At 46.6% G+C, this 21,859-nt stretch overlaps 2 protein-coding genes across 22 annotated transcripts in view; both read left to right on the forward strand.

The window, feature by feature from the left end:
- Positions 1-1,167: 1,167 nt before the first annotated feature.
- On the forward strand, positions 1,168-17,636 carry Mbd1 (methyl-CpG binding domain protein 1). 20 transcript variants are annotated; one of them, XR_005285418.1, is made up of 17 exons: positions 1,168-1,473; positions 2,488-2,622; positions 6,761-6,875; positions 6,974-7,134; positions 7,215-7,297; positions 7,815-7,855; positions 9,047-9,193; positions 9,278-9,406; positions 9,781-9,891; positions 9,975-10,043; positions 10,601-10,768; positions 11,095-11,394; positions 11,483-11,629; positions 11,948-12,079; positions 12,166-12,241; positions 13,373-15,305; positions 16,783-17,636. XR_005285418.1 is itself a non-coding variant. In XM_042055081.1 (16 exons), the coding sequence occupies exons 2-16, from the start codon at positions 2,513-2,515 to the stop codon at positions 16,853-16,855; spliced, it is 1,839 nt and encodes a 612-aa protein (XP_041911015.1). In that variant the 5' UTR covers positions 1,168-1,473; positions 2,488-2,512; the 3' UTR covers positions 16,856-17,636. The 20 variants fall into 20 exon arrangements, 18 of the variants coding, with proteins under 18 accessions (XP_041911015.1, XP_038186179.1, XP_038186174.1 ...); XR_005285419.1 differs by lacking the exon at positions 9,975-10,043 and having other exon boundaries at positions 12,166-12,227; XM_042055081.1 differs by lacking the exon at positions 13,373-15,305 and having other exon boundaries at positions 11,483-11,620; positions 12,166-12,227.
- Positions 17,637-17,890: 254 nt separating this feature from the next.
- Cfap53 (cilia and flagella associated protein 53) overlaps positions 17,891-21,859 on the forward strand; it is a 42,975-nt gene continuing 39,006 nt past the window's right edge. For both annotated transcript variants that reach the window (XM_038331538.1, XM_038331539.1), the window contains exon 1: positions 17,891-18,090. In XM_038331538.1, the coding sequence (XP_038187466.1) occupies positions 18,022-18,090 (69 nt within the window). In that variant the 5' untranslated portion in view covers positions 17,891-18,021. The remainder of the gene's footprint in view (positions 18,091-21,859) is intronic.

A 21,859-nucleotide genomic window follows, 5' to 3' on the forward strand; every position in this document is an offset into this window, starting at 1 on the left:
ATGTGAGACCAGAAAAACTGAGGCTGGAAAAGATTCCATTTTTGTGCTGGGACATTTTGGGACTTCGAACTTCATCCCAAACCCTGAGAAAAGTAGGGGTTGCAAGGCCCCTCCTAAGGGAAGTATTAGTTAATGGAAAAACCCAAATTACCCAAAAGTGCTGACTGCCACCCAGCTGTGGGTTACTCAAAAGATGTTGACCACCTGTGGTTAGGTACCACCTGGTGACCCTTTGGAAACTTATCCTATTGGTCCGTTGTTACTCAACCGTGCAGGAAGTGGGGCTTGTTCACCCATGCCAACTGTGCCCTAGACAACAGCCTATTAGAAAATAACAACGAAGTTTTACCTAACCTTTAGTCAATTGTGATATAGGATAAGTAATTTTGTACTTTGAAACTGTAATCTTGTTACTGCTTTGAGGTTTTTGTCTTTATAAACCCCTTATAATAATAGATGGGGTCCTTCTCCCTCCATCTGCTGTGTCAGGCTGCGAGGTAGAGGACCCGTACTAGCCTGTATACAATAAATGAAACCTTGGTTTTTCGAAAGAGTGTGGCTCCGTGGTGGTCTTCTTGGGGGGGGGGGGGGAGGGGTTCTCAGGACTTAGACACAACAGTCTGCAACCCCCTAACATCATAACACAGCAGGGCCGAGGAGTCGTTGTGTCGAGCACACAAATGGAGTCAGCTGAAAGCAAAACAGGGAACCTTGGTCAGTTCACCATCTCCTCCCGTCGGGCCTTTGAGGGATGGGTAAGCTCTCACTAGGTACCTTCGTTACCTGCTTGCACATCAAGCCTCCTCCCCTGTTCCCAAGGAAGGAACCTGGCTAGGGTGCAGTGACCCTGGAAGTTCCAGAAAGTAGTATGTACCAATACTGAAGAAGGTAATCCCAGGAACAAAGCGGGAGTTATCCCAGAAAAGCAAATGGACAGAGACAAGTTCGGCGATCAAGTGCCTGCTTATTTGTGGAGACAAAAACTAAGAGCGGGCCGAGCTGTCCACGCCCCCTTGTGTTGGGACAGGGCTGTGCCTACGCTCTAGGCACAAGTGTGGTGGGAAGGATGCACTGACTCGGGAAGATGGTTGCGCAGGCGCACAGGCAAGGCAAGACCGCGCGGGCTGCGGATGTTGTCAGCGCGCAGGCGCAGCAGATCCCTGGCAATCCGCGCGCGACCCCCACCAACCCCCGCCCGGTGAAGCCGCAGTACGCAGGCGCTGGAGCCTCCCCACTGAGGGCAGGCGTGTCAAGGCTGCACACGGGTGCGTGTCCTGGTGGGCGCCCCAAAGGCAGCTCGTGGGTTTCCGGTTCCGGGAGTAACCAACCGCCGCAGAGTCGGCAACTAGTGCTTTGGAGGATCCTGCGGTGGAGGAAGAAGAAGACTGGACCGGGCGGGACGCGCGGGGCGGGATCCTCCCCATGGGTCCACGGGCCTAGCGCAGTGGACGCCCAGGGCCTCGTGTCCAGCTGGTGAGACAGCCGTGGGCGTGCAAGTGGAGAGAGCGTGCGGGGAGGCTGGGGAGGAATCGAGGTTCCGGACACTTAGCAGGGAGACGCGAAGGGCCCTGAGCCCAGGAGGAGGAATGGCGTCTTGTGCTGCGTGTTGCAGAGAGGACTGGGGAAACTGGGCAGAAGACGGGGAGGAAAGGAAGGAATGTGGTTCAGGGCGATGACAGCAATGTCCAGACTCTGGGAAGAGGATGGAGAGGAGTGGGAGAGATCCGAACGTTCAGAGAGGCGTTAGGTCTCCATGTTAACAAGCTAAGAATGGGGACTGAAAGCTAATAGTGAGGAGAGGGGGCCTGAGACGGGTGACAGAAGAAATAGCAGGGTTAGGCTTAGGAGAGACTCGTGGAGCACGAAAAGAAGTAGCATGTCAGAAGACTGACGGGTGGTGTCGTCCTGGAACACAGACAGAAATTGAGAGACAGGTCACTGTGTGAAGGGACAGGGAAGTTTCACAGGATAAGAGAAATGACCAAGGAGAAGAGTGGCTATAAGGGTTAGGGTTGAGAGGGAAGAGAAATCGTGGGTCAGAAATGAGGGGAAATAAGTATTGGGAAGAGCTCTTGGACTTAAGAAGGGGGGACACCAGAGCCTTCCAGGCTGGGGAATGTTTGATGTACAGAGAAGTTGGGGGCTCTCATTCATATAAATGCAGCTAGACCACTGAATGACATTGGAAGCCCAGGTCAAGCAAGGGAAGTTTAAGTGAAGTTAAACTGAAGTAGGGAACTGAGGAGAAGAGACCTAGGGACCTCATACTCAGAATAGGAGGAACGAGGCTTCTCAGACTGGAAGAGTACTCTTCATGTGTGGAGGATGACGAAGAGGAGGGATGGAGTATTTCCTGCGCCGAGAAAACACATTTTCAGGTCTTGGGCGCATATTAAAGGAAACACATGACGTTGGTGGCCTGGAAACAGGTGGCCACTTTGTAGACCCTCAGTGTCTTCCAGACTCTACCTGTTTCCAATCCTGCAGGCTTCTCTTCTTTCCTGAAGCATCTATGGCTGAGGACTGGCAGGACTGCCCAGCCCTGGGCCCTGGCTGGAAGCGTCGTGAGTCCTTTCGAAAGTCAGGGGCCTCTTGTGGACGCTCAGACATCTATTATCAGAGGTAATTGGTGGGCTGCGGACAGTGTTAAGTGGAGTCGAACCTAGTTAGTAGTTAAGCCATATACAGTATACAGGTGTGTTTAAATTTACACACACCTGGTACTGTTTCACTACTAAATTAGGTTAAACAGTATGGGTGGAGTTAAAATCGTGCATGTGAAGACCCCCAGAGTTGGGGGCTCTCACTCAAGTCTCGGGATAACATGACCCCCCAAGAACTCATGAGAGACCATTCTTGCTGCAGTCACACGAGGTTTATTGACAGGAACCAGCGTGCTGGGGCCGAGACTCATATCCCACACAGGGGTAGAGGAGTTCGACCCCGAGTAGCTGGGAGAAGGGGTATTTAAAAGAAGAAACCACAACCCAAAGGGGGTAGGGAGGGCATCATTGGAAGATTCGGAAAATACCAGCGATAATCATAAGGGGGTAACTCCCCGTTTCTCAAGATTGTTCTCAAGATTATAATCTAACTTTGTGGTCAGCCAGTTCCTGGAACAAAGTCACTGAACCGGCTAACCTAGATTTTTGGCTCTACTCTTCCTGCTAGGGGGTCTGGATTGATCCTGGTCTTTCACATGTAGTCAGTCCTTATTAAAAAAGATTTTGTGTTTTCATAATCACCTATCCCTAATAAAGTTTATTTGACCAAAGCCAATATTCACAGTGCATTTGTGATTATTCATAGATATGCATGGGACAGCTAAAAATTTGAGTTGTGCTTGCCTTCCCAGTAAGTTGAACAAGAACTTTTTGTTTCCTTTGTACTGCAAATCAAGCATCCTTTCTGTGATCTATTTAGTGCCATATTTTTGTTGCCAAATTTATTGTTTAAAATGAGTCCCAAATAAAGTGCTAAAGTGTTTGCTAGTGTTCTGAGTGCAAGAGGCAGGTCATGTGCCTTGTCTCCCTGTCAGATAAGCTTCTTCCATGAATCGCGTGTGCTGTCCGCTTGACTTACAGTGTTAAGAATCAGAAATGGTCCATCCCGAAAGAGAAGAGGAAACCCGCTGAGATGTGTGAGGCTTCTCTGGGAAGAACAAAAATTAACATCTAGAGTACTTGCCAAAGCTTCAGGGAAGATGGGAAAGCAGCTAAATGTGTAGATCCGTGAACTGCTGGCCATCAAAGCACGGCGACTGGCAGACTATTAGCCAGCGCTAGGAAATGTGAACCTTGTTAGCTGCTTCTGGCTCACTCGCGTGTTTCAGGAAGTGACGTGTAAAAACAGTAAACTTGGGGTACAGGTTCTGTGCATCAGGTGTCTTCAGAAGAACAAAACCAAAACACTGGCAGACTAACCTAGACAAAACATCCTCAGAAGCCAGTGGCCCTTAATCATTAACTGGTTCCGGAATTGTTTGTAAGAAAGAAACGTTGCAGTGTCTTTAAGCAGAAGCACATAAATAATGTTCAGCTGCTGAAAACATGACAGATTTGCTAGAATCTACCCGTGTATTTCCAGTAGGAGCAGTGGCTCTTGCTTCCTGAATTAAGGGTTTATAGCAGCTTCATAACTGCTACATGTAGGGGCTGGACAGATGGCTCTGAGGTTAAGAGCACTGGCTGCTCTTCCGAGGTCCTGAGTTCAATTCCCAGCAACCACATGGTGGCTCACAACCATCTAGGATCAGATGCCCTCTTCTGGCATGCAGGCATAAGTGTGAACAGAGCACTCGTACCTAAAAATATATATATATATATATATATATATATATATATATATATATATATATATATATATAAAAGAAAAAGATAATTACTACATCTAATGAGAATTGATTGTCGGTACCTCAACATTAAAGTTCATAAGCATAAGTTTGTGCTATAGCTGTTAACATTTCTATACCCTTCCTGGTTATCTAAGTTGCCATTTCCCTGGAATGTAATAAAATTTCAGAAATTTTCATTGTGTCTATAACTTTTTTCACATATGAAATTCTATGAAAAATTTTTAAATTTACAAGTAATTGTCAAAAGGTATATATTTATCAGAATAGTAATTTGGTTTGTTAGTTTGATGGATGCTGGTAGGAGGTAAAAAAGTTTCTCACCGTAGGATCATCTGTTTTTGCCATGGCCCAGAGTCCTAATTCCCATAGGATAACATGAAGAACATGTGCTGCACTCTGTGTTGGAAAGGCAGCCTGTCTGTCTGAACTTAGGTAATCATGTATCAGTGTAATAGTGTGCTGCCCTTTTTCCTGGAAGGGTACCTTTTTTAAAGTTTCTTGTTTTTACAATGATAAGGTAGTTTGGTTCAAGAGATAATGAACGCCTCTTACAATTCTTGTAGACATGAAAAGACCTGGAGTGTCATCAACATTAATTACTTATACTTTGTATTAAATATAGTTTCATTTTCGTGTTTTTTTTTTAAATTTATTTATTATGTATACAACATTCTGCCTCCATGTATGCCCACACGCCAGAGGAGGGCACCAGATCTCATTACTGATGGTTGTGAGCCACCATGTGGTTGCTGGGAATTGAACTCAGGACCTCTGGAAGAGTAGCCGGTGCTCTTAACCACTGAAGCATCTCTCCAGCCCCCTCATTTTCATGTTTTAGAAAATAATTCTGTTACAGGCTTTAATGTTTAATTCTTTTGGTATGTGATACATAATGTATTAAGTACTGGGTATTTGTCTTGTGTTCATGGAGCCCTGGTTTAATTCCCAGCAAAGCATGAACTAAGTGTGGTGGTACATTTTGAAATCCTAGCACTGGGGTGGAAGAGGCAGGAGGATCAGAAGTTCTAGGTCATCTTTACATGTGAGTTTCAAAACCCTCATGGTGAAAATAATATCCCCATTTCGAGCAAAACAACACAAAATACGTATTTACATGTTACTTAATATGTATTGTGTTGATTTTTATTCATACTTTCAACACTAATAGTGTTATATTTTGTAAGTATGTTTTTGTGTCTTTATTTTTTATTTATTTTGAGACAGGGTCTCTTTCTCCATAGGGTCCCTGGCTATACTGGAACTCATTGTGTAGACAGGCTGGCCTTAAACTCACAGAGATCCATCCACCTGCCTTTGCCTCCCAAGTGCTGGGATTAAAGGAATGTGCCACCACTTCCCTGCCTGTTCTATGTCTTTATATATTTACCAATAGCAATACAGTCTGAGAAACATAAAGTGAATATAGTCACACAGACTCAGGTGGTTTAATACACCATACTATACACCTAAGCTGCATATTCATAGAGTCATGCATTGCTTACTGGTACTGGTGCATTCTGTGAAGCATGTTATTTAGTGATTTTTCATGTGAAAATAATAGATTATAAAACTAGGGCATGTGGTGTCATTAGACACTATATAGGAGACTACCATGTATACGCAGTTGATTTTTGATGAGAACATGAGTAAATCAAGCTCCAGAGAAATCTGAAGTCGAGAGATGTGGTAACCATTTAACTCCATTAGTTACTACTCGTCTAACATTGCAGTTTCACAGTATATCAGTTTTTTATAAGAACTCTAATGATGAAAAAATCGCACTAAGTTCATAATCGAAGAATTGTAATTAATAATTATGTACTGTACATCAGTGTGTTACATGTATTACACTAGGCTTGTTTATACTGACACCACTAAAGATGCTTGAATAATGTTTTGTGTTACGATATTAAAATTATTGCAGTATTGCCAGATAATAGAATTTTCCCCTGTATTATAATTTTGGGGGATTACCTTAGAATCTGGGATGTCATGGATCAAAATGAGTTTCATACTTGTATTATTAACATTTGTATGCACGCTTGTATTTATATTCTGTATTCCTGTTACTTATTTTAAGATGGGTCTGAGGCCGGGCGGTGGTGGCGCACGCCTTTAATCCCAGCACTCGGGAGGCAGAGGCAGGCGGATCTCTGAGTTCGAGGCCAGCCTGGTCTACAAGAGCTAGTTCCAGGACAGGCTCTAAAGCTACAGAGAAACCCTGTCTCGAAAAACCAAAAAAAAAAAAAAAAAAAAAAAAAAAAAAAAAAAAAAAAGATGGGTCTGAGGTGGAGGTCACAGGCTGAATCCAGACTTTCTTGCATCTCACCTGATCTGTGGAGCTGTTGTGTGGGTGGCATGACATTAGTTCCATCATGGTGCCAACTCATTCTGGTTCATTCTCAGTCCCACAGGCGACAAGATTCGAAGCAAGGTTGAGCTGACTCGATACCTAGGCCCTGCATGTGATCTCACCCTCTTTGACTTCAGACAAGGCATCTTGTGCTACCCGGCTCCCAAGGTACTTCCCAATGCCGGTGTCCATACACAGCCATGCCGGTGTCCATACATGGGCAACTCTCACCCATGTACCCACATTCTTCCTGTCTTCTTCTCCAGACCCATCCCTTGCCTGTCCCCAGCAAGAAGAAAAAGAAGCCACCAGCCAAGGTTAAGAAGCATCAGGGTGGGCTGCAGAAGAGTGATGTCCGGAAGGCGGCCCCGCGGGCTGAGAATGCGGCTGGCACTGGCACAGCTCCAGCTTCGTTACCTGTACCTGGGTGAGTGTCAGCTTACGGTGAGCCAGGTAGGAGGTGAGGCTTGGGATTGGGAGTAATTACCTCTGCTCTTTTCATTTTAGTCGCTGTGAGAATTGTGGAATCCACTTCCCATGGGATGGTATCAGAAGGCAGAGGCTCAAGACATTATGCGAAGACTGCCGAGGTAAGTAAGTTCCTAGGGATTAGGAAACAGGACACATAGTAGACCCAGTGCCAGGCTAAGCTGGAGGCTCCATGGTTCATGTCGGGATGGAGGCTTTGGGCATACATGGAATTGGCCTATGACCTCACTATTGGCATAGGTAGAATGGTGAAATGTCAGTCAGTCTCTTTCTTGACCTCAGTCCGAAATGACGGTCCTGCCTCCAGGAATCTCAGAATAAGACTGTGTCTGAGAGCTGTCCCCTCCTATTTTATATTCCTCTCTCAAGCTGGGATTAAAGGCATGCACTGGCCGGTTTCTATGGCAACTAGTGTGGCTACTGGGATTAAAGGTGTGTGTTACCACTGCAGTGGCTGACCAGTGGGGCTGTTTTACTCTGATCTTCAGGCAAGTCTTATTTATTAAAATACAAATGAAATGCCACCACAGTGAAAGTCAGGGTTAAGGTAGTAGCTGAAGCCATGTGTCTGTGTCTGTTGCTTTGTTGCCATTTCTCTCATTCTCCTTCTCCCGCCAGCACAGAGAATTGCCTTCAACCGAGAACAGAGAATGTTTAAGGTGAGAATATGTATTGTTGGACCCTAAAGCCCACTTACCGAGGAGGCGTCGCCTCAAGAGACCACTCTCACACCGCAGTTGTTGCAAAAGCAACAGGAATTTTATTAACTGGCACGCCAGGGTCCCTCAGCCTCGGGAGGAGAAGGACCTCGAGTGGCTGTTACAGGCTACTTTTAAAGAAAAAAAACGCAGAAGCAAAGGGGAAGTCCAGGAGCCGCTTGTCAACTATTATGACTGGCTCGTTTAATGATACAACTAACTATAATTGGTCGATGCCATGGTGGGACAGGCAGTTGCTGGGTTGGTTGAGCAAGGAGGAACATCTGTGGGTCGTTTTACCCCAGTTCCAGGAACTGGGTCTATTCGGAGAAAAACCACAGAGGGATGGGAAGTACCTGGGAAAGTACCCAAAGCTCGAGTGCACACGTGGGTGGTTATCAGGTCCCTAGTTCCCAGGGGAGGAGGGGCAGTAATGCTGAGATGCCCCAGAGTCTTTCAGTATCATCACAGTCTACAAGAGAACAGAATGGGACAGGACCGATGGAGGGCTTAGCATTGATGACAGGTCAGCCAGGCGTTATAGATCGTTTCTTAAATAGATACCTGGATGTTGGTTTGTTTGCAGATGCAATAATGGGAATGAGGGGTATCAGTAGACATAGGGAAGTGTAGCATGAATAATAAAAACCCAGGGAAAGATATTAGATTCAACCTGAAGATCAGAAAAGCAAACCAGCCGAGTCACTAGAGAGCTCTTACCTCTATGAAATCTTCAGACTAAAAGGGTGAGTTCCTGTCTCATCCCGCTTTATATTTCCTCTCTAGCGCTGGGACTAAAGGTGTGCACCACCATTGCCAGGCCTTTATGGCTAACTAATGTGGCTTCTGGGATTAAAGGATTGTGCCACCACTGCCTGGCCTGTATGGCTGACTAGTATGGCTCGTTTGCATTCTGATCTTCAGGCAAGTTTTATTTATTAAAATACAAATGAAATATCACTACAGGAATGAATTTAACAGCACTAGTAGAAGGCATAGTAGTAGCCTTGGTGCTGGCAAGCTAATCAGTAGTTTATTAGCTATAGTAAGGGGGCTAATGGAAGACTAGTAAGTACGGCAAACATTTGGAAGGGCAGTGACCCTGGAGCCCTCTCCCTAGGCCTCTAATCTTACCCCTTCCATTTCTGACAGAGAGTTGGCTGTGGAGAGTGTACAGCTTGCCTGGTGAAAGAAGACTGTGGGGCTTGCTCCATCTGCCGCCTGCAGCTGCCCCATGATGTGGCCTCAGGGCTCTACTGCAAGTGTGAGCGCAGACGCTGCCTCCGGATTGTGGAGAAGGTGAGGCAGTCAGATGAAGTGGGCCAAGGTTCTCCTGGCCTTCAAGGCCCTGACCCCCACTTCACAACTCCTGCCCCCCCACAGAGCCGAGGGTGTGGAGTATGTCGGGGTTGTCAGAACCAAGAGGACTGTGGCCGTTGCCGATTCTGCCTTCGCCCTCCCCGCCCTGGTCTCAAGCGCCAGTGGAGATGTTTGCAGCGGCGATGCTTGTGGGTGAGTCAGGCTAGAGGGACTGGTGCTGGTGGAGTCAAGGCTGGGGAAGAGCTCATTCCGCTGTTAAATTTACCACCACTGCTGCTGTTTCTTCCTCCCAATCCGGCTTTGCCTGCTTCATGTCTTATTTTCTTTTCTGCCCCATGTTCACCTCCTTGGTTCTGCCTACCTGCCTTTCTCTGCCAGCACTTTGCTCATCGCTTCCGTGGCCACCCTCAAGGATGTCACCAGTGCCCTCCCCAGGTTGTGGTTCCCCCTATTGTGAGTGCCTGACTGCATACTCTGCCTGATCAGTCAATGCATGCTTTTTGTACTCCCTGGGGCTCCTGTGTCTCTCTGGTACCACCATGCCTTAACTGTCCTTCGGCCTCTAGGGTAAACGTGACCATCGTAAGAGTAGCTCGCAGGTTGCTGCCCAACGTCACTCCCAAGCTCAGCCAGTGCCTCCACTTCCCGCACTGCAGCACCCAGAGCCCACAGAGCTGGTAAGGCCCTGGTGGGCAGGGGGAAGGCACGACCCTAAACTTACTCAGGACCTGCCCTGACCCTAGCACATTTGCCTCTGCAGCACATCAGCGACCTAGCGCCCTCATCACCTGCTGAGTTCATCTATTACTGTGTAGACGAGGACGAGCTAGTGAGTGGCCCCACCTTACCTGGATAAACCTAGATGCTCCTGATGCTTATTTAACCCAAGGAAGTAGATGCTGTAATGGGACTAGTAGGGAGTAATAGTGAGTGCTGGGAAGGAAGAGGGGCTAGCAGTACGGTGCTTACTGTCAGATGAACCAGCATCAATGGCTGGCGCAGGACAAAGAGGCTGAATGGAGACATTCACAAGGGTGCAGGTAAACACGTTTGTGTAGAGTAAGTCAACGTCGCTGGCAGTGGTGAGGACCAATGGAAGGTCAGCCGAGTCCTGATGAAGTGAGGGCCAAAGACACTGTCCTGATTGCAGGTGCTCTACTGATAAAGTAATGGAGCAGCCTCAGTCCTAATGGGCGTGGAGGCCAGCTGGCACAGTGGTTGCGGCATATTTTGAGGCCACAGATGCCTGGGAGAGTTACAGGCTGAGCCTTGTGTGTAGCTAGCTCCTCCATGGGGCTAGAGGAGCACCAGCACAATACTGAGATTGGTGTTGAGGACGGCCTCTCCTAGTCCTAGTGACAGTAGCACCATTCCCCTCCACCCCAGCAGCCCTACACGAATCACCGGCAGAACCGCAAGTGCGGGGCCTGTGCAGCCTGCCTACGGCGGATGGACTGTGGCCACTGCGACTTCTGCTGCGACAAGCCCAAATTCGGGGGCAGCAACCAGAAGCGCCAGAAGTGTCGTTGGCGCCAATGCCTGCAATTTGCCATGGTGGGTGGGGCAGGGAGGGTTAGGTGGATGGGCTAGGTTGGGCCCTGCCCACCCCCTTGTTTGGGAGTGGTGGGCAGGCCTGGTAGATGGGTGGGTGGTGTAGTGAGTATCGTTGAGGATTAGCAGACAGTGTGCTGGGGTAATGAGTTCAGCTGTGCTGCCATTGCAGACAGGAGATTGACTAGCAGGCTTAGTGATGACAGCTCACGGAAGCAGCAGATTCTGTGTGTGCTCTGATGGGATGTTAGCAGCCACATTGAGTAGGGCAGGGTGGGTATGGTCAAATGGCAGCGGGATGACCACAGCACCCAACGTTGTTCTCACAGAAGCGACTGCTGCCCAGTACTGGGTCAGAGTCTGAGGAGGGAGCAGGATCGCCTCCATGTCACCCTTGTCGAAAGAGGCCTGGTTCTCCTCGCCAGCTCCATCCAAGCCCTTCTTCAAAGGCCCCTTTGGCTGTGCACACAACCCCACCATGCCCTGCCCAGGCTTCAGCGAAGCAGCAAACAGGTAGAGGCTTTATGCCGACCCCACCTGACACAGACCTTGTGTTTTTACGAGAGGGCGCCAGCAGTCCTCTGCAGGTGCCTGGTCCTGCTGCAGCTTCCTCAAAAGCCCCGTTACAGGTAAGGATCTCCTCCCACTCTTCCAAGCTCCACCCAGCCTTATGCCATGGAACTGAGACCAAGTCTGCTGCCATCCTCCCTTATGCAGGAGGCCCAATGCTCTGCCCAGAGTTGGGTTGTGACCTTGCCACAGGTGAAGCAAGAGAAGGCGGATGCCCCAGAGGAGTGGACAGCAGGCACAGCCTTCCTGACTTCTCCCACGTTGCAGCCTGGCTGCCCTAGCAAGGTTAGGGAGGTAATGGGTGCGTACAGGTGGCCTGTAAGCGAAGTGGTAGTGAGCTGTGGTGAGGGGCTGCGGGTGGTGATGGTGCGCATTCTGTTGAATTGTCCAGCATAGCCAGCAGGCGCCTCACCTGCTCTGCTGCTCGGCTCCCAGGGGACTGAAAATCATTGAGGAATTGGAACGGTTCACAGGCAGAGAGGTGGCATTTCTCAATGATAAAAGGGAGGTCTGTCTGCAACAATAATAATAATAACAACAATAATAACAATAATAATATAAAAATCCTTAGCTTGGCCCTGTCCTAATTGCTGCCCTTCCTCATTCTCGTAGGCAGTAGACCCAGACCTTCAACCTGTGAAACAAGAGCCCCCTGGCCCTGAGGAGGACAGAGAAGAAAACAGAGAAGATTATGTTTCTGCATCAGCCCCAGAGGAGGAGGCAGGAGGGGTTGGCACACCAGTGGTCAGTGCTGGGGATGTTCCCACCCTACCCTGACCTTACCTTCTCTCCTCCTGTCATACTGATCCATGATGTTAATTCTTTCCTAGATCACGGAGATTTTCAGCCTGGGTGGAACCCGCCTACGGGACATAGCAGCCTGGTGGCCAAGGTGTGCCCCATACAGTTAGGTGTGGGGATGGGGTAGGTGCCGGCCAGATATGGGCCCTGAGTTTTAAACCTAGGGTCAGCAATTTGATTGGGTGCAAAGGGACATAAGGACTGTAAGCATTACACTGCACAACTAGTAAGGGTGTGTGTGTGTACGTGTGCATGTGTGTGCGCGCGCGCAAGTCTATAAAGATGGCCCCTGAGACCCAGCCTACTGGTACTCCAGGGCTCTCTTGGGGAAGGAACAGAAGGACTGATGCTCCATGATGAGATTTCAAAGAAAAAAGTGAGGTTGATCCCCACCTATGTAAGGAAATCCTTCTAAGGGTCAGACTTGGTGTACACATTCTTACTCAGAAGATCACCATGTGTGGTCTTGAAGGCCTTTGATGTCTCCAGAGCCCTTTATTGGGTGAGCTGTCCCTGATGGGAAGAATGTGTGTCATACAGATGACACTGGACTTGCCTAGGCAGTGGAGTTGGTTTGGGGATTGGGCTTTAAGTGGCTCTGCAAGCTAAGCCTGTGTAGCTGTGTGATTTCAAGTATATCCCCCCCCACTTCCTAGAGTAGCGTCTGTGGGTAGATTTGGGCTGTGCGTCCCAAACATTTCCTGTTGTTTACTGTTTTGAATACTGTGTAGATCTGTCCCTGTAAGTCTAGTAACAGAAGTGAGGAGAGATGCCATTGTAGTAGTGGGAGGAGGACTACACCAAAGTTAAAAAAACAAAACAAAACTATTGGGCCAAGCACCTGGATTCCTTTGTTCCCACACACCAGGTTTAACTGCTAGAAAACCTGCTAGTGTACCTTGTAGATGGCAGGTGGGGATGACCGACACCCTGCCTGCGCACAGCTGTTGGGGCTTCCACTGGTGATGCTACTGCAGCATGTAAGGCTTTACCCCGAGAAGATACAGCATCCCTGGCTTCCGGGAGCTTAGGATTTTATGGAAGATGAAATTTTTCCCCTCATAACAGAGAAATGCTGTACTGTTTGCCTTTCTAGTCTATAGAAGAAAGAAAAGTGGCTATAGGCGAATAAGGAGAAGTGGATGCAGACGCAGAATAGGAGGAAATGGTTTGTGATGCTCTGTTTTCTACATGGCAAACCTCATTCAACAGACAGACCTGCTCCCTCTTCTCTAGGTCCAAGGACCTTAAAAAACCTGAAGCTAAAATGCAGTAGACTGGAGACTTCTGCTGCCTATAGGACTGAAGGTGATATCTGCACACCGGCTCTATGAGAAACAACCCTGATCTACCAGGGGCTGGGCCCAGGCCTGGTTGCAGGGCTTGTTTGTGAATCAACTCTAGGAGAAAGACCTGCAAGCACAATCGAGGAACAGGCCTGCCCAGGCCTTGAAGCTTAGAGGAAAGAAGCTGGAGAGGAAGAGAAGAGTAGAAGGCTAGGAGAACGTCCGCTCCTCCAAGGATCTCAGTGTGATGAGAAGGTGGATGGAGGGGAGGGGAGGATATGATCGGAGCCACTACCAACAACTCAAACAAGCCATCTTCATAACTGTTGGTGGCTTCCGGATGAGACCTGGCAGTGTGTCTGCACATTTTCTCAGGGAAACAGCAGTTGAAATGCTACAGAATAAAGGAGGAAAAGGCATTGTTTGGTGAGCTCCTCCCGTGGAGCCACTTACTGAACCCTCACAGTAGTCCTTAGGAAGACAGTGAGTGATATTGAGCACTTCTGCAGGTAGGTAAACAGACTCAGAAGAGACATATGTACCAGTGTCAAACAGCTAGTGTTGGTAGAGTCTAGAAATCCACCAGGCTATACAAACTTTGTTCTTTAATCCACTAAACTGTTAACTGCAATCTTTTGTGCAATAATGTATATTACAATAACAGTTTTAGTGACTTTGAAAGTAGCAGTAGATCACTATGAAGAGTATAAAATATCCTTTACACCTTTGCCTCAGTTGATGTTAGGGAATGCCTAGACTGTGGGTGGATGGGGTCACCTTCTCGTCAGAGCATTGGTTCATGTAGAATCTAGGTTCCCTGAAGGCCCCAGATGCTGCATAGGATCCCTCAGCCCCCAAAGTGTGTTCTTCCTCACTGCTGGCTGACAATTTGCTTGAGCCCAGATGGTCTCACTTTAGCCAGAACAGTGCTTGAAACTAAAGCTGTCAGCCTGGGCCGTCTTTTCCAGGCAGTATCTTCTCTCTGATGACCTTTGTGCATGTTTCCTGCCCTCAGCCCAAATGTTTGTTAGGAGGCTGAATGAGCTTATGCACTGAGTCCCGCCAAGGGCCAGTCTTGGCACAGCCTTACCTCACTTTCCATCCTTAAAATGCCAAAAAGATATAGAACTGGTTACTTAGCCAGGTTTACAGGGCCAGGACTGAGTGCCTCGACATACTTTGTGTCCTATGTGCCCCCCTTGCTTTAGCCTAGTCCCAAGTCCTGCTGCTTTAGGTAATTCAGATGTGGATTACTCATTTCTTATTTCTAACTCACAAGGCACAGCTCTCTGCCACCGTCTACTCTTCCTTTGCCTTGCTTTGCCTGGTTCTATCCTGGAGTCATACTGCTTTTTAAGCCCTAGAGCACACCACTTGTCCCTAGCATTCTGATAATTCTGACAGTGATGTTCTAAGGGTAATGTCTTTGGTTGGCATTTGACTTGTGAACAGAGATTCTGATTACTATGTGTATTGACTAGGGTATAGTCAAAAAAGGTCAGAACCACTACAACAAAGACCAATGTATGTGTTTTAAGGGAGTTTTGGGAGACATTTTACATTATGTAATTTTGGGAGATAGTTTAGTAGCCCCTAAGACTGTCAGTTGTTTGTAATACTGGAGCTCAAAGTATTCAGGACAGGCAGTGAGGAAGGGGAGGTGGATGGACCCATGGGAGCCCATGAACAAGAGTTGGAATTCAAGATGGCCTGAAATCCATGTTAGTGTCTCACCGTCTCCCACTTTGATGATGTTTGTGTCCTGAAGAAGAAGCTAGTGGAAGTAGCATCTGGCCTAGGACTAGAGAAGCTGAAGGAAGATCCCAGGGAAGTTGTAGCAGCTGGAGGCCTGGCTGTAGGATTTGCTGTTTCCCCATAGCAAGGTGAGACAGCAGATTAATGACCGCTTGTATGAACTGCAGTATTCTTGGTATTCGTGTACCAACTTCACAACAGCCTGCTGCTGTTTCACTTCCGCTAACCACAACTATGGGGAAGGATTCTGGGAAGCATAGTCTAGTCCAGGTGACATGTTAGAAAACCACCCGCCATGACTCAGCTCCCAAAGGTCTTACCACTTACCCGAGGATAAGCTGAAGACCATGGATTTCATGGTGGTCCCAGCAAAGAGAGAAACCCTGTCAAGCTCCTCCATGACAGTCTTGCTGGTCTCAGCTGTATTTTTGTCATTCATCCAAGTGTGGAAAACTTGGCCCAGAGTTATTACTGTACATGATACTGAGATCCAAAAATGCAATTTTATAAAATGCATCAATGTATGTTACAAATGATAAAAAGATCTCCAGATGAGCCGGGCGGTGGTGGCGCACGCCTTTAATCCCAGCACTCGGGAGGCAGAGGCAGGCGGATCTCTGTGAGTTCGAGGCCAGCCTGGTCTACAAGAGCTAGTTCCAGGACAGGCTCTAAAAAAGCTGCAGAGAAACCCTGTCTCGATAAACAAAACAAAACAAAAAAAAAAAAAAACAAAAAAAAAGGAAAAAAAGATCTCCAGATTTTTATGGACTTTGATGCTCAAAATATAAAATCTAGTATGCTATGGAGAAGCCAGTCCTTTTTTGGGATGTGAGAGATGTTGGAAACAATCATTTCTATTTCTAAACTGTTCTATTTTAAAATTATTTTAAAACAATTTTCTTGTTCTATTTATTGTTTTTTATGTTAGTGATTCTTTGAGTATTGTTTGGTGGTGGGAACAGTGTTGGCCGCTGTGGAAGAATTGGGATAGTGGGTGGCAAGATGAAGATCAGTTCTGTCATTTCCCTAGGCTTCATTCAGATTGGGGGCTGCAGGTTGAGGCACTGTGCTGCTCCTTATCCACCTTACAGTCCATAAGGCTCCTCCAGGTCTAGGCTGGGTGAGACGACCATTGGAAAGATTCCAAAGCTGGTGCCAGGCACCCTGGGGCAGAACCTGCACCAGCTGTACTTCCTGACATGGGAGAAGCCACTTCCATTCCTCAGAGGATGGTGGAGCAGTCTAAGCTGAGTCTCCTGACCAGGATCATCACCTGACTGCTCTGCCATTGGAGCGCAGAATGGCATTGAGATGCTGCAAGCAGCTGGCTACCTCTAAGGCTCAGGTTCCGCAAATTCACAAACAGGACTTCTGTGGCCACACAAATCTCAAGGGTGTGGACCAGGCAGCCCCAATTCTTGGGGTCTTTCACAAACCCTGCTCAAAGGTTTCTTCACTTCTGCAGAAGGTGTGTGTGCTGGGGGCAAGGGGAGAGCCACCTAAAAGGCCAACACGTAGAGCCACTCAGATGAAGGAGGTACCTCTTTGGACATTGTTGGGGAATCCTGACAGCCTCTTAATTTTTTTCTTTTTTGTTTGTTTCAGGCTACATAAGCTGTTAGCAGTAAATGAAAATGAGTATTTTACTGAGCTGCAGTTGAAAGAAGAAATATTGTAGGCGAGAAAACAATTATTAAGAGAAGAAAGACATTCTTTTATGGCTGAAAAGCTGAACCCAGAATTCAGGAAATGGACCCCAAGTCTAGAGATGTACCGTATAGAAAATCTGAAGTGGCGGGGTTACAAATAATTAAGCATGCTAATTTGAAAAAACCGACCTTAAGAGGGCATATCCATAGTCGCACTAAAACTAGTAGTGTCCACCAGTAACCTTGTCACTGCCCCCTCTCCCCCGTCTGCTTTTCTTATCTCCCCCCTCTTAAGAACAGGGGTACCAAAGTAGCATTCATAATTGGCTCTTGAAAATTATAACTCCATCTTACTATTAGTGAGAACTACAGCTCCGGTCCCCATGTGTGCTGAGGACCATCCAGTTCCTTGGACTGTGTTGCCAGTTTTGCCTGGGATCCTAAATCTCAAGAATTCAGTAGCTGAACTTGTGAGCCACAGTTCAGATCCATTCTGATTGCTCCTTTGGGAGATTTTGTGTTCAACCCAGTAAGATTACTGCCCCACCAGTATATCTGAGCTGCCTGCTTCCTGTGTTCACCCGAAGTGTAAGCCGTTTTCTCTTGAGTACAGTAGAAGACTTTGCAGTACTGGTTGCGTGGCTCTATATAAAACACTTAGGCTCTTGGAGCCCTGATCGACTTCACTGTAAAATAATGCTAATGATACCTTCAGTTCTTTCAACCCTGTAAGATTCTTGTCAATCTCAAAGGTTGTTTTTGAAAATACTTTGCAAATTGTAAAAAAGAAAAAAAAAACCTACTCAAGCATAAGGTTGCCATGTGATTATTACTTAAAGGTGGTAGAAAGTTTAACCTTTCTCCTGCTCTTAGATCGATTATAGGTAGGCGATAACTAGCAAATCCACTGAATTGTGTTTTGATTCTTAAGTTAGGGTTTTTTTTTTTTTTTTTTTCTTTCTTTGTTTTTCTCCGACTCTGGCGAGCCCCGGAGGAAGAGAAGGAGGTGGGGCGGAGGTGTTCCTGCCAGGGCGGGGTGATAACAGCAGAGTGACCAGGGACAACTTCCGCTTGACCCGCCCACCCTCACTCGCGGAGAGGGGGTGCCTCACCATGGCAACTGGCCTCTGTTGTGGAAGTAGACTACCCTGGGCTTGGCGGTTCCCGGTAGCCAACATCCAAAGGAGACTTGAAGATGTACAGCCAGCGGTTTGGCACTATCCCAAGGGAATTTAAGGGTCCCACTCCCAAGGCGGTGATCATTGTAAGTACAGGATATTTGTGCCGGAAACCTAAGACCTTTTCCGTCTCCTAGTGGAGCCCGACCAGTCTGAGTTCTTTCACCTGGGAAGCAGGTTCCCGAAGCAGCGGGCTTTGAGGAAGAAAAGGTTGTTGCTTGCCGATCTGTCATTCCGCCCACACCCACCCCATCCTTTTCCACTCCAGCCTCCAACTACAATCTCCACTTGGGATCTTTGTGGTTTTTGTTTTTCCTTCAGTATCCCCTAAATGCTGTGAGCTTGGGTGTGGGAGCATTGTGGAAGGGCACTGGGCCAGGAGGCTGATTCTGGATCTGAACTGGCTATGGTTCAACGGGACAACTTTGGGATGGTCTTGTGACCCTATGAAAATAGTCTATAGAAAGGGAATTAGGCCTTGAATGTTGTGTGTGATAATGGGATGTTCCCTGTGCCGGCTAAATAAGTGGCTGGTGTTGGACAGCAATGCTCCTACAGGCTGAAAATAAAGCCAGTTAGTTTCCTCCTACATGGACTGGTACCGGTTGCCCATAAGAAAGGAATTTAAAATGAATTTTGCTAGCAATACAGATACTTCTCTTCCGTGCATATGTTTTTTTTTAAATTCCTGAATACTTGTTTCTACAGATTAAAAAATCAGTCATATGTAATCAGAGTTATGATTGGAACCACTACTGGGTGTATAGTATTAATGGGGGTAAATCCAGTGACCCCCTTCATTAAACGCCCCATCCACATGGTGAAGAAACAGCCTCCTCCTAAATAAGCCATTAAAAGAAGGTAATAGGTTATGTTCACTGTGGTGGCAACTTGTGGAAGAAAGTAAAATTTGGGCTAATCAAGAATACAGTTGTAGGCACGTTCCATATTTCCTCTTACAGAATTCCCTCTTCTCTAGGTCTCAGGACTATAGAATCTGAACCTGGAAAAAAGTAGTCTGGAAACTGCTATGGGCTTTAAAAGCTCAAGATAACTTCATGGACAACAGAATCAAACACTTGTGGGTCTTGTTGCAGCATTTGGGATCCAGGCCATTTGTTGGCGACTATTATTTATGTTCATAACCAACAAGGAACAGGGAGAAGAAAAACAGACTGCTATAGCAGAAGCAGGCCACTAAATACTGTGTGCTTACAGAAAAAAGGAGGAGGCAAAAGAACCAGAGTTGTTCTTCTCTGGTGTCTAAGTGGGTGACAAGAAATGAGAGGTAATCGATGAAGCTTGGACCCTCAGAAATTCTGTAGGAAAAGGAAATTTTTTTAAAAGGTGATGTAATCAGCCACTAGCACATTTCTTTTTCTCATTTAACAGATGAGAAACCCTAGACTTGAAATCCAGAAACCCTAGAGTATAGGTCAGAATCAGGCCTGGATGGGGGTATTGTTCTTTAAAATAGGAGCCTGAGATGCTGTCATAGCAAAGTCCTTCCTTGCTCTTCTTTTGGTGCCCTTGGAGCGTTATTGTCATTGTAGCTGCTAGCCACAGATGACTTTTCCCTTCTGGAAATGTGTTAGTTGAAAATGCTCAGAGTCACATATTGAAAAGATAATATTCTGAATATACTGGATAAATTATATTATCAAAATTAATATTCTATCTTAATCAATTCAATGGCAAGAAAAACTTAAGTTGTGCGTCTGTTTTGTATTATATTTCTATTGAAGTGTGGGTTTTGGTCAGTGACAAGCCTGTTCCTTGACTGGCATCACCTTTTTCTGTTTTAGACAACTCAAGGTCCCACCTTCATCCAGAGACTGGGAACTCAGCTAGGTATGGTGGCACAGCCTATAACGACAACATTTGGGGGGCAGAGGTGGATGATCAGTTAAGTGAGAACTTGAGCCAGCCTGAGCTACATGACACCATGTCTCAGTGCCCCAAGCCTTCCAGGGCTTCCAGGTCTAGCTACCACTCATGCTGTTTCTCACCAACCCTTCTTTTTTTTTTTTTTTTTTGGTTTTTCGAGACAGGGTTTCTCTGCAGCTTTTTTAGAGCCTGGCCTGGAACTAGCTCTTGTAGACCAGGCTGGCCTCGAACTCACAGAGATCCGCCTGCCTCTGCCTCCCGAGTGCTGGGATTAAAGGCGTGCGCCACCACCGCCCGGCTCACCAACCCTTCTTGCCCGCTTTAGTCAAAGTGTACCTCAGGTCTTGATTCCTGCCCTGACCGTTGGCAACCACTGCGTCTAGCTGGCCTGGGTAGTGTTCTCAGCCCACACGTCTACCCGAAGCCTAAGTTCTTTCTGTGTCTCCTGCCCAGTGACCCTGCACTACCTCACTATCACAGAATCCGCACACATAAAATACCAGGAATGTTAGAGAATAGTAGTTTAATTAGTTGACTCTAGACTCCAAATCATTTTGATGTGGATTTGCTCCTTGTGATACACTTTCTACTCTCATCTTGCGCTGTTTCCCGTTTCATCCTGTCAGCTGTGCCTAGGTGCCTCTTTGTGTACCTGAAGCATTTCATCAGTTTATCTTTGCCTGGATGCTGTGTTTGTTTCCTTTGAATGCTTTACCACAATGGCCAAACCCCAGTATTTCGTCATTCTGGCACTTATAGTCTAAATATAACTCAGCAGAATGGATCTGCCTTGTGCTTTCTGGGTTTATTCCTATGAATGAGCACCCATGTGCTACAACTCACCAAAGATGACTGGATAAAACCGCTGCTGAAAGCTCAAGACCATTGATTCCTTGATGGCACCAGGAGGTACAGACACTGCATCGGGACCACCCAGAAACACTTGTTCACTCATTCATATTGAGAGGCTAATACCGGATGAGTGGGCTCAAGGCCAGCAAAACAGAAATGATAAAGATATAGCTAAGGAGATTTTATTCGGTGTGTTACTATATAGTCAAACTGCATGCACACCTCCAACTTCTGAGTTGACCATTGTGCAAAGAGAATACATTTAAAGAAACCGAACTATCTCCAAAATATAACTGTCGGAGACCAGCTTCGACAAGGATACCACTTACCAGGGTAGCAGCATGGGGATTAGAAAAATAAAGAAAATGAAGACTCTCGTGAAAATAATAAACAGAAGCATAGGCTAGGGAGGGAGTTCCAGTGAATACTGAAAATTGCCCACATTTAATTTCCATTTGCTTAAATACCCTGACCCCAAAAGGTAGGAATAAGATAAAACTGCATTAACATGATAGAAGGAATGACCTCACCAGCTGAAGGGTTAATGGCTACATTCTTAGTGAAAATTCTGTTGCCAGAACAAGAGAAATGCTCATACCCTAGACCAAAACATTCTGTAAGCAAATCACTTTTTGGGTGAAATTCATGGTTATCTCCCTAAGGGAGTAGGAACCTAGTTGGAGCCTTAGACTTCTGTTTGAGATAGGTACAGATCTTATACCTGAAATACCAAGTCTGGATGTTAGCCATACCTGTTATTTGAACTGTAGACAATAACCTTGAAGGAACAGAAGTAAGTTTCAATTCTCTGGCCTTTAGTCAAAGTAGAATGGACTCATACCTATGGGTCCTGTCATGTAGCATAGGCCTTTCATTCAAACTTTCAAAAACAAACCAAGTCAGAGTCAATTTCTAGTGTCGATCCCCTCTTCCCCCCTCTCCCCTTTCTTCATTTTTTTCCTTTTTTGTACTTCACTTTCACAATTTAGTGCATGTATAGTTAAACGCTACATGTACGGTTAAATTTAACATGTGTACTTTATCCATCGAAAGTATTTTGATGCTAATAACTGATTAGAAAAAAATGTGTGCACAGTGAGTCACAATAGCAGGTTT

This window comes from Arvicola amphibius, chromosome 5 (genome assembly GCF_903992535.2).
Source record: "Arvicola amphibius chromosome 5, mArvAmp1.2, whole genome shotgun sequence".
Lineage (NCBI taxonomy): Eukaryota > Metazoa > Chordata > Mammalia > Rodentia > Cricetidae > Arvicola > Arvicola amphibius.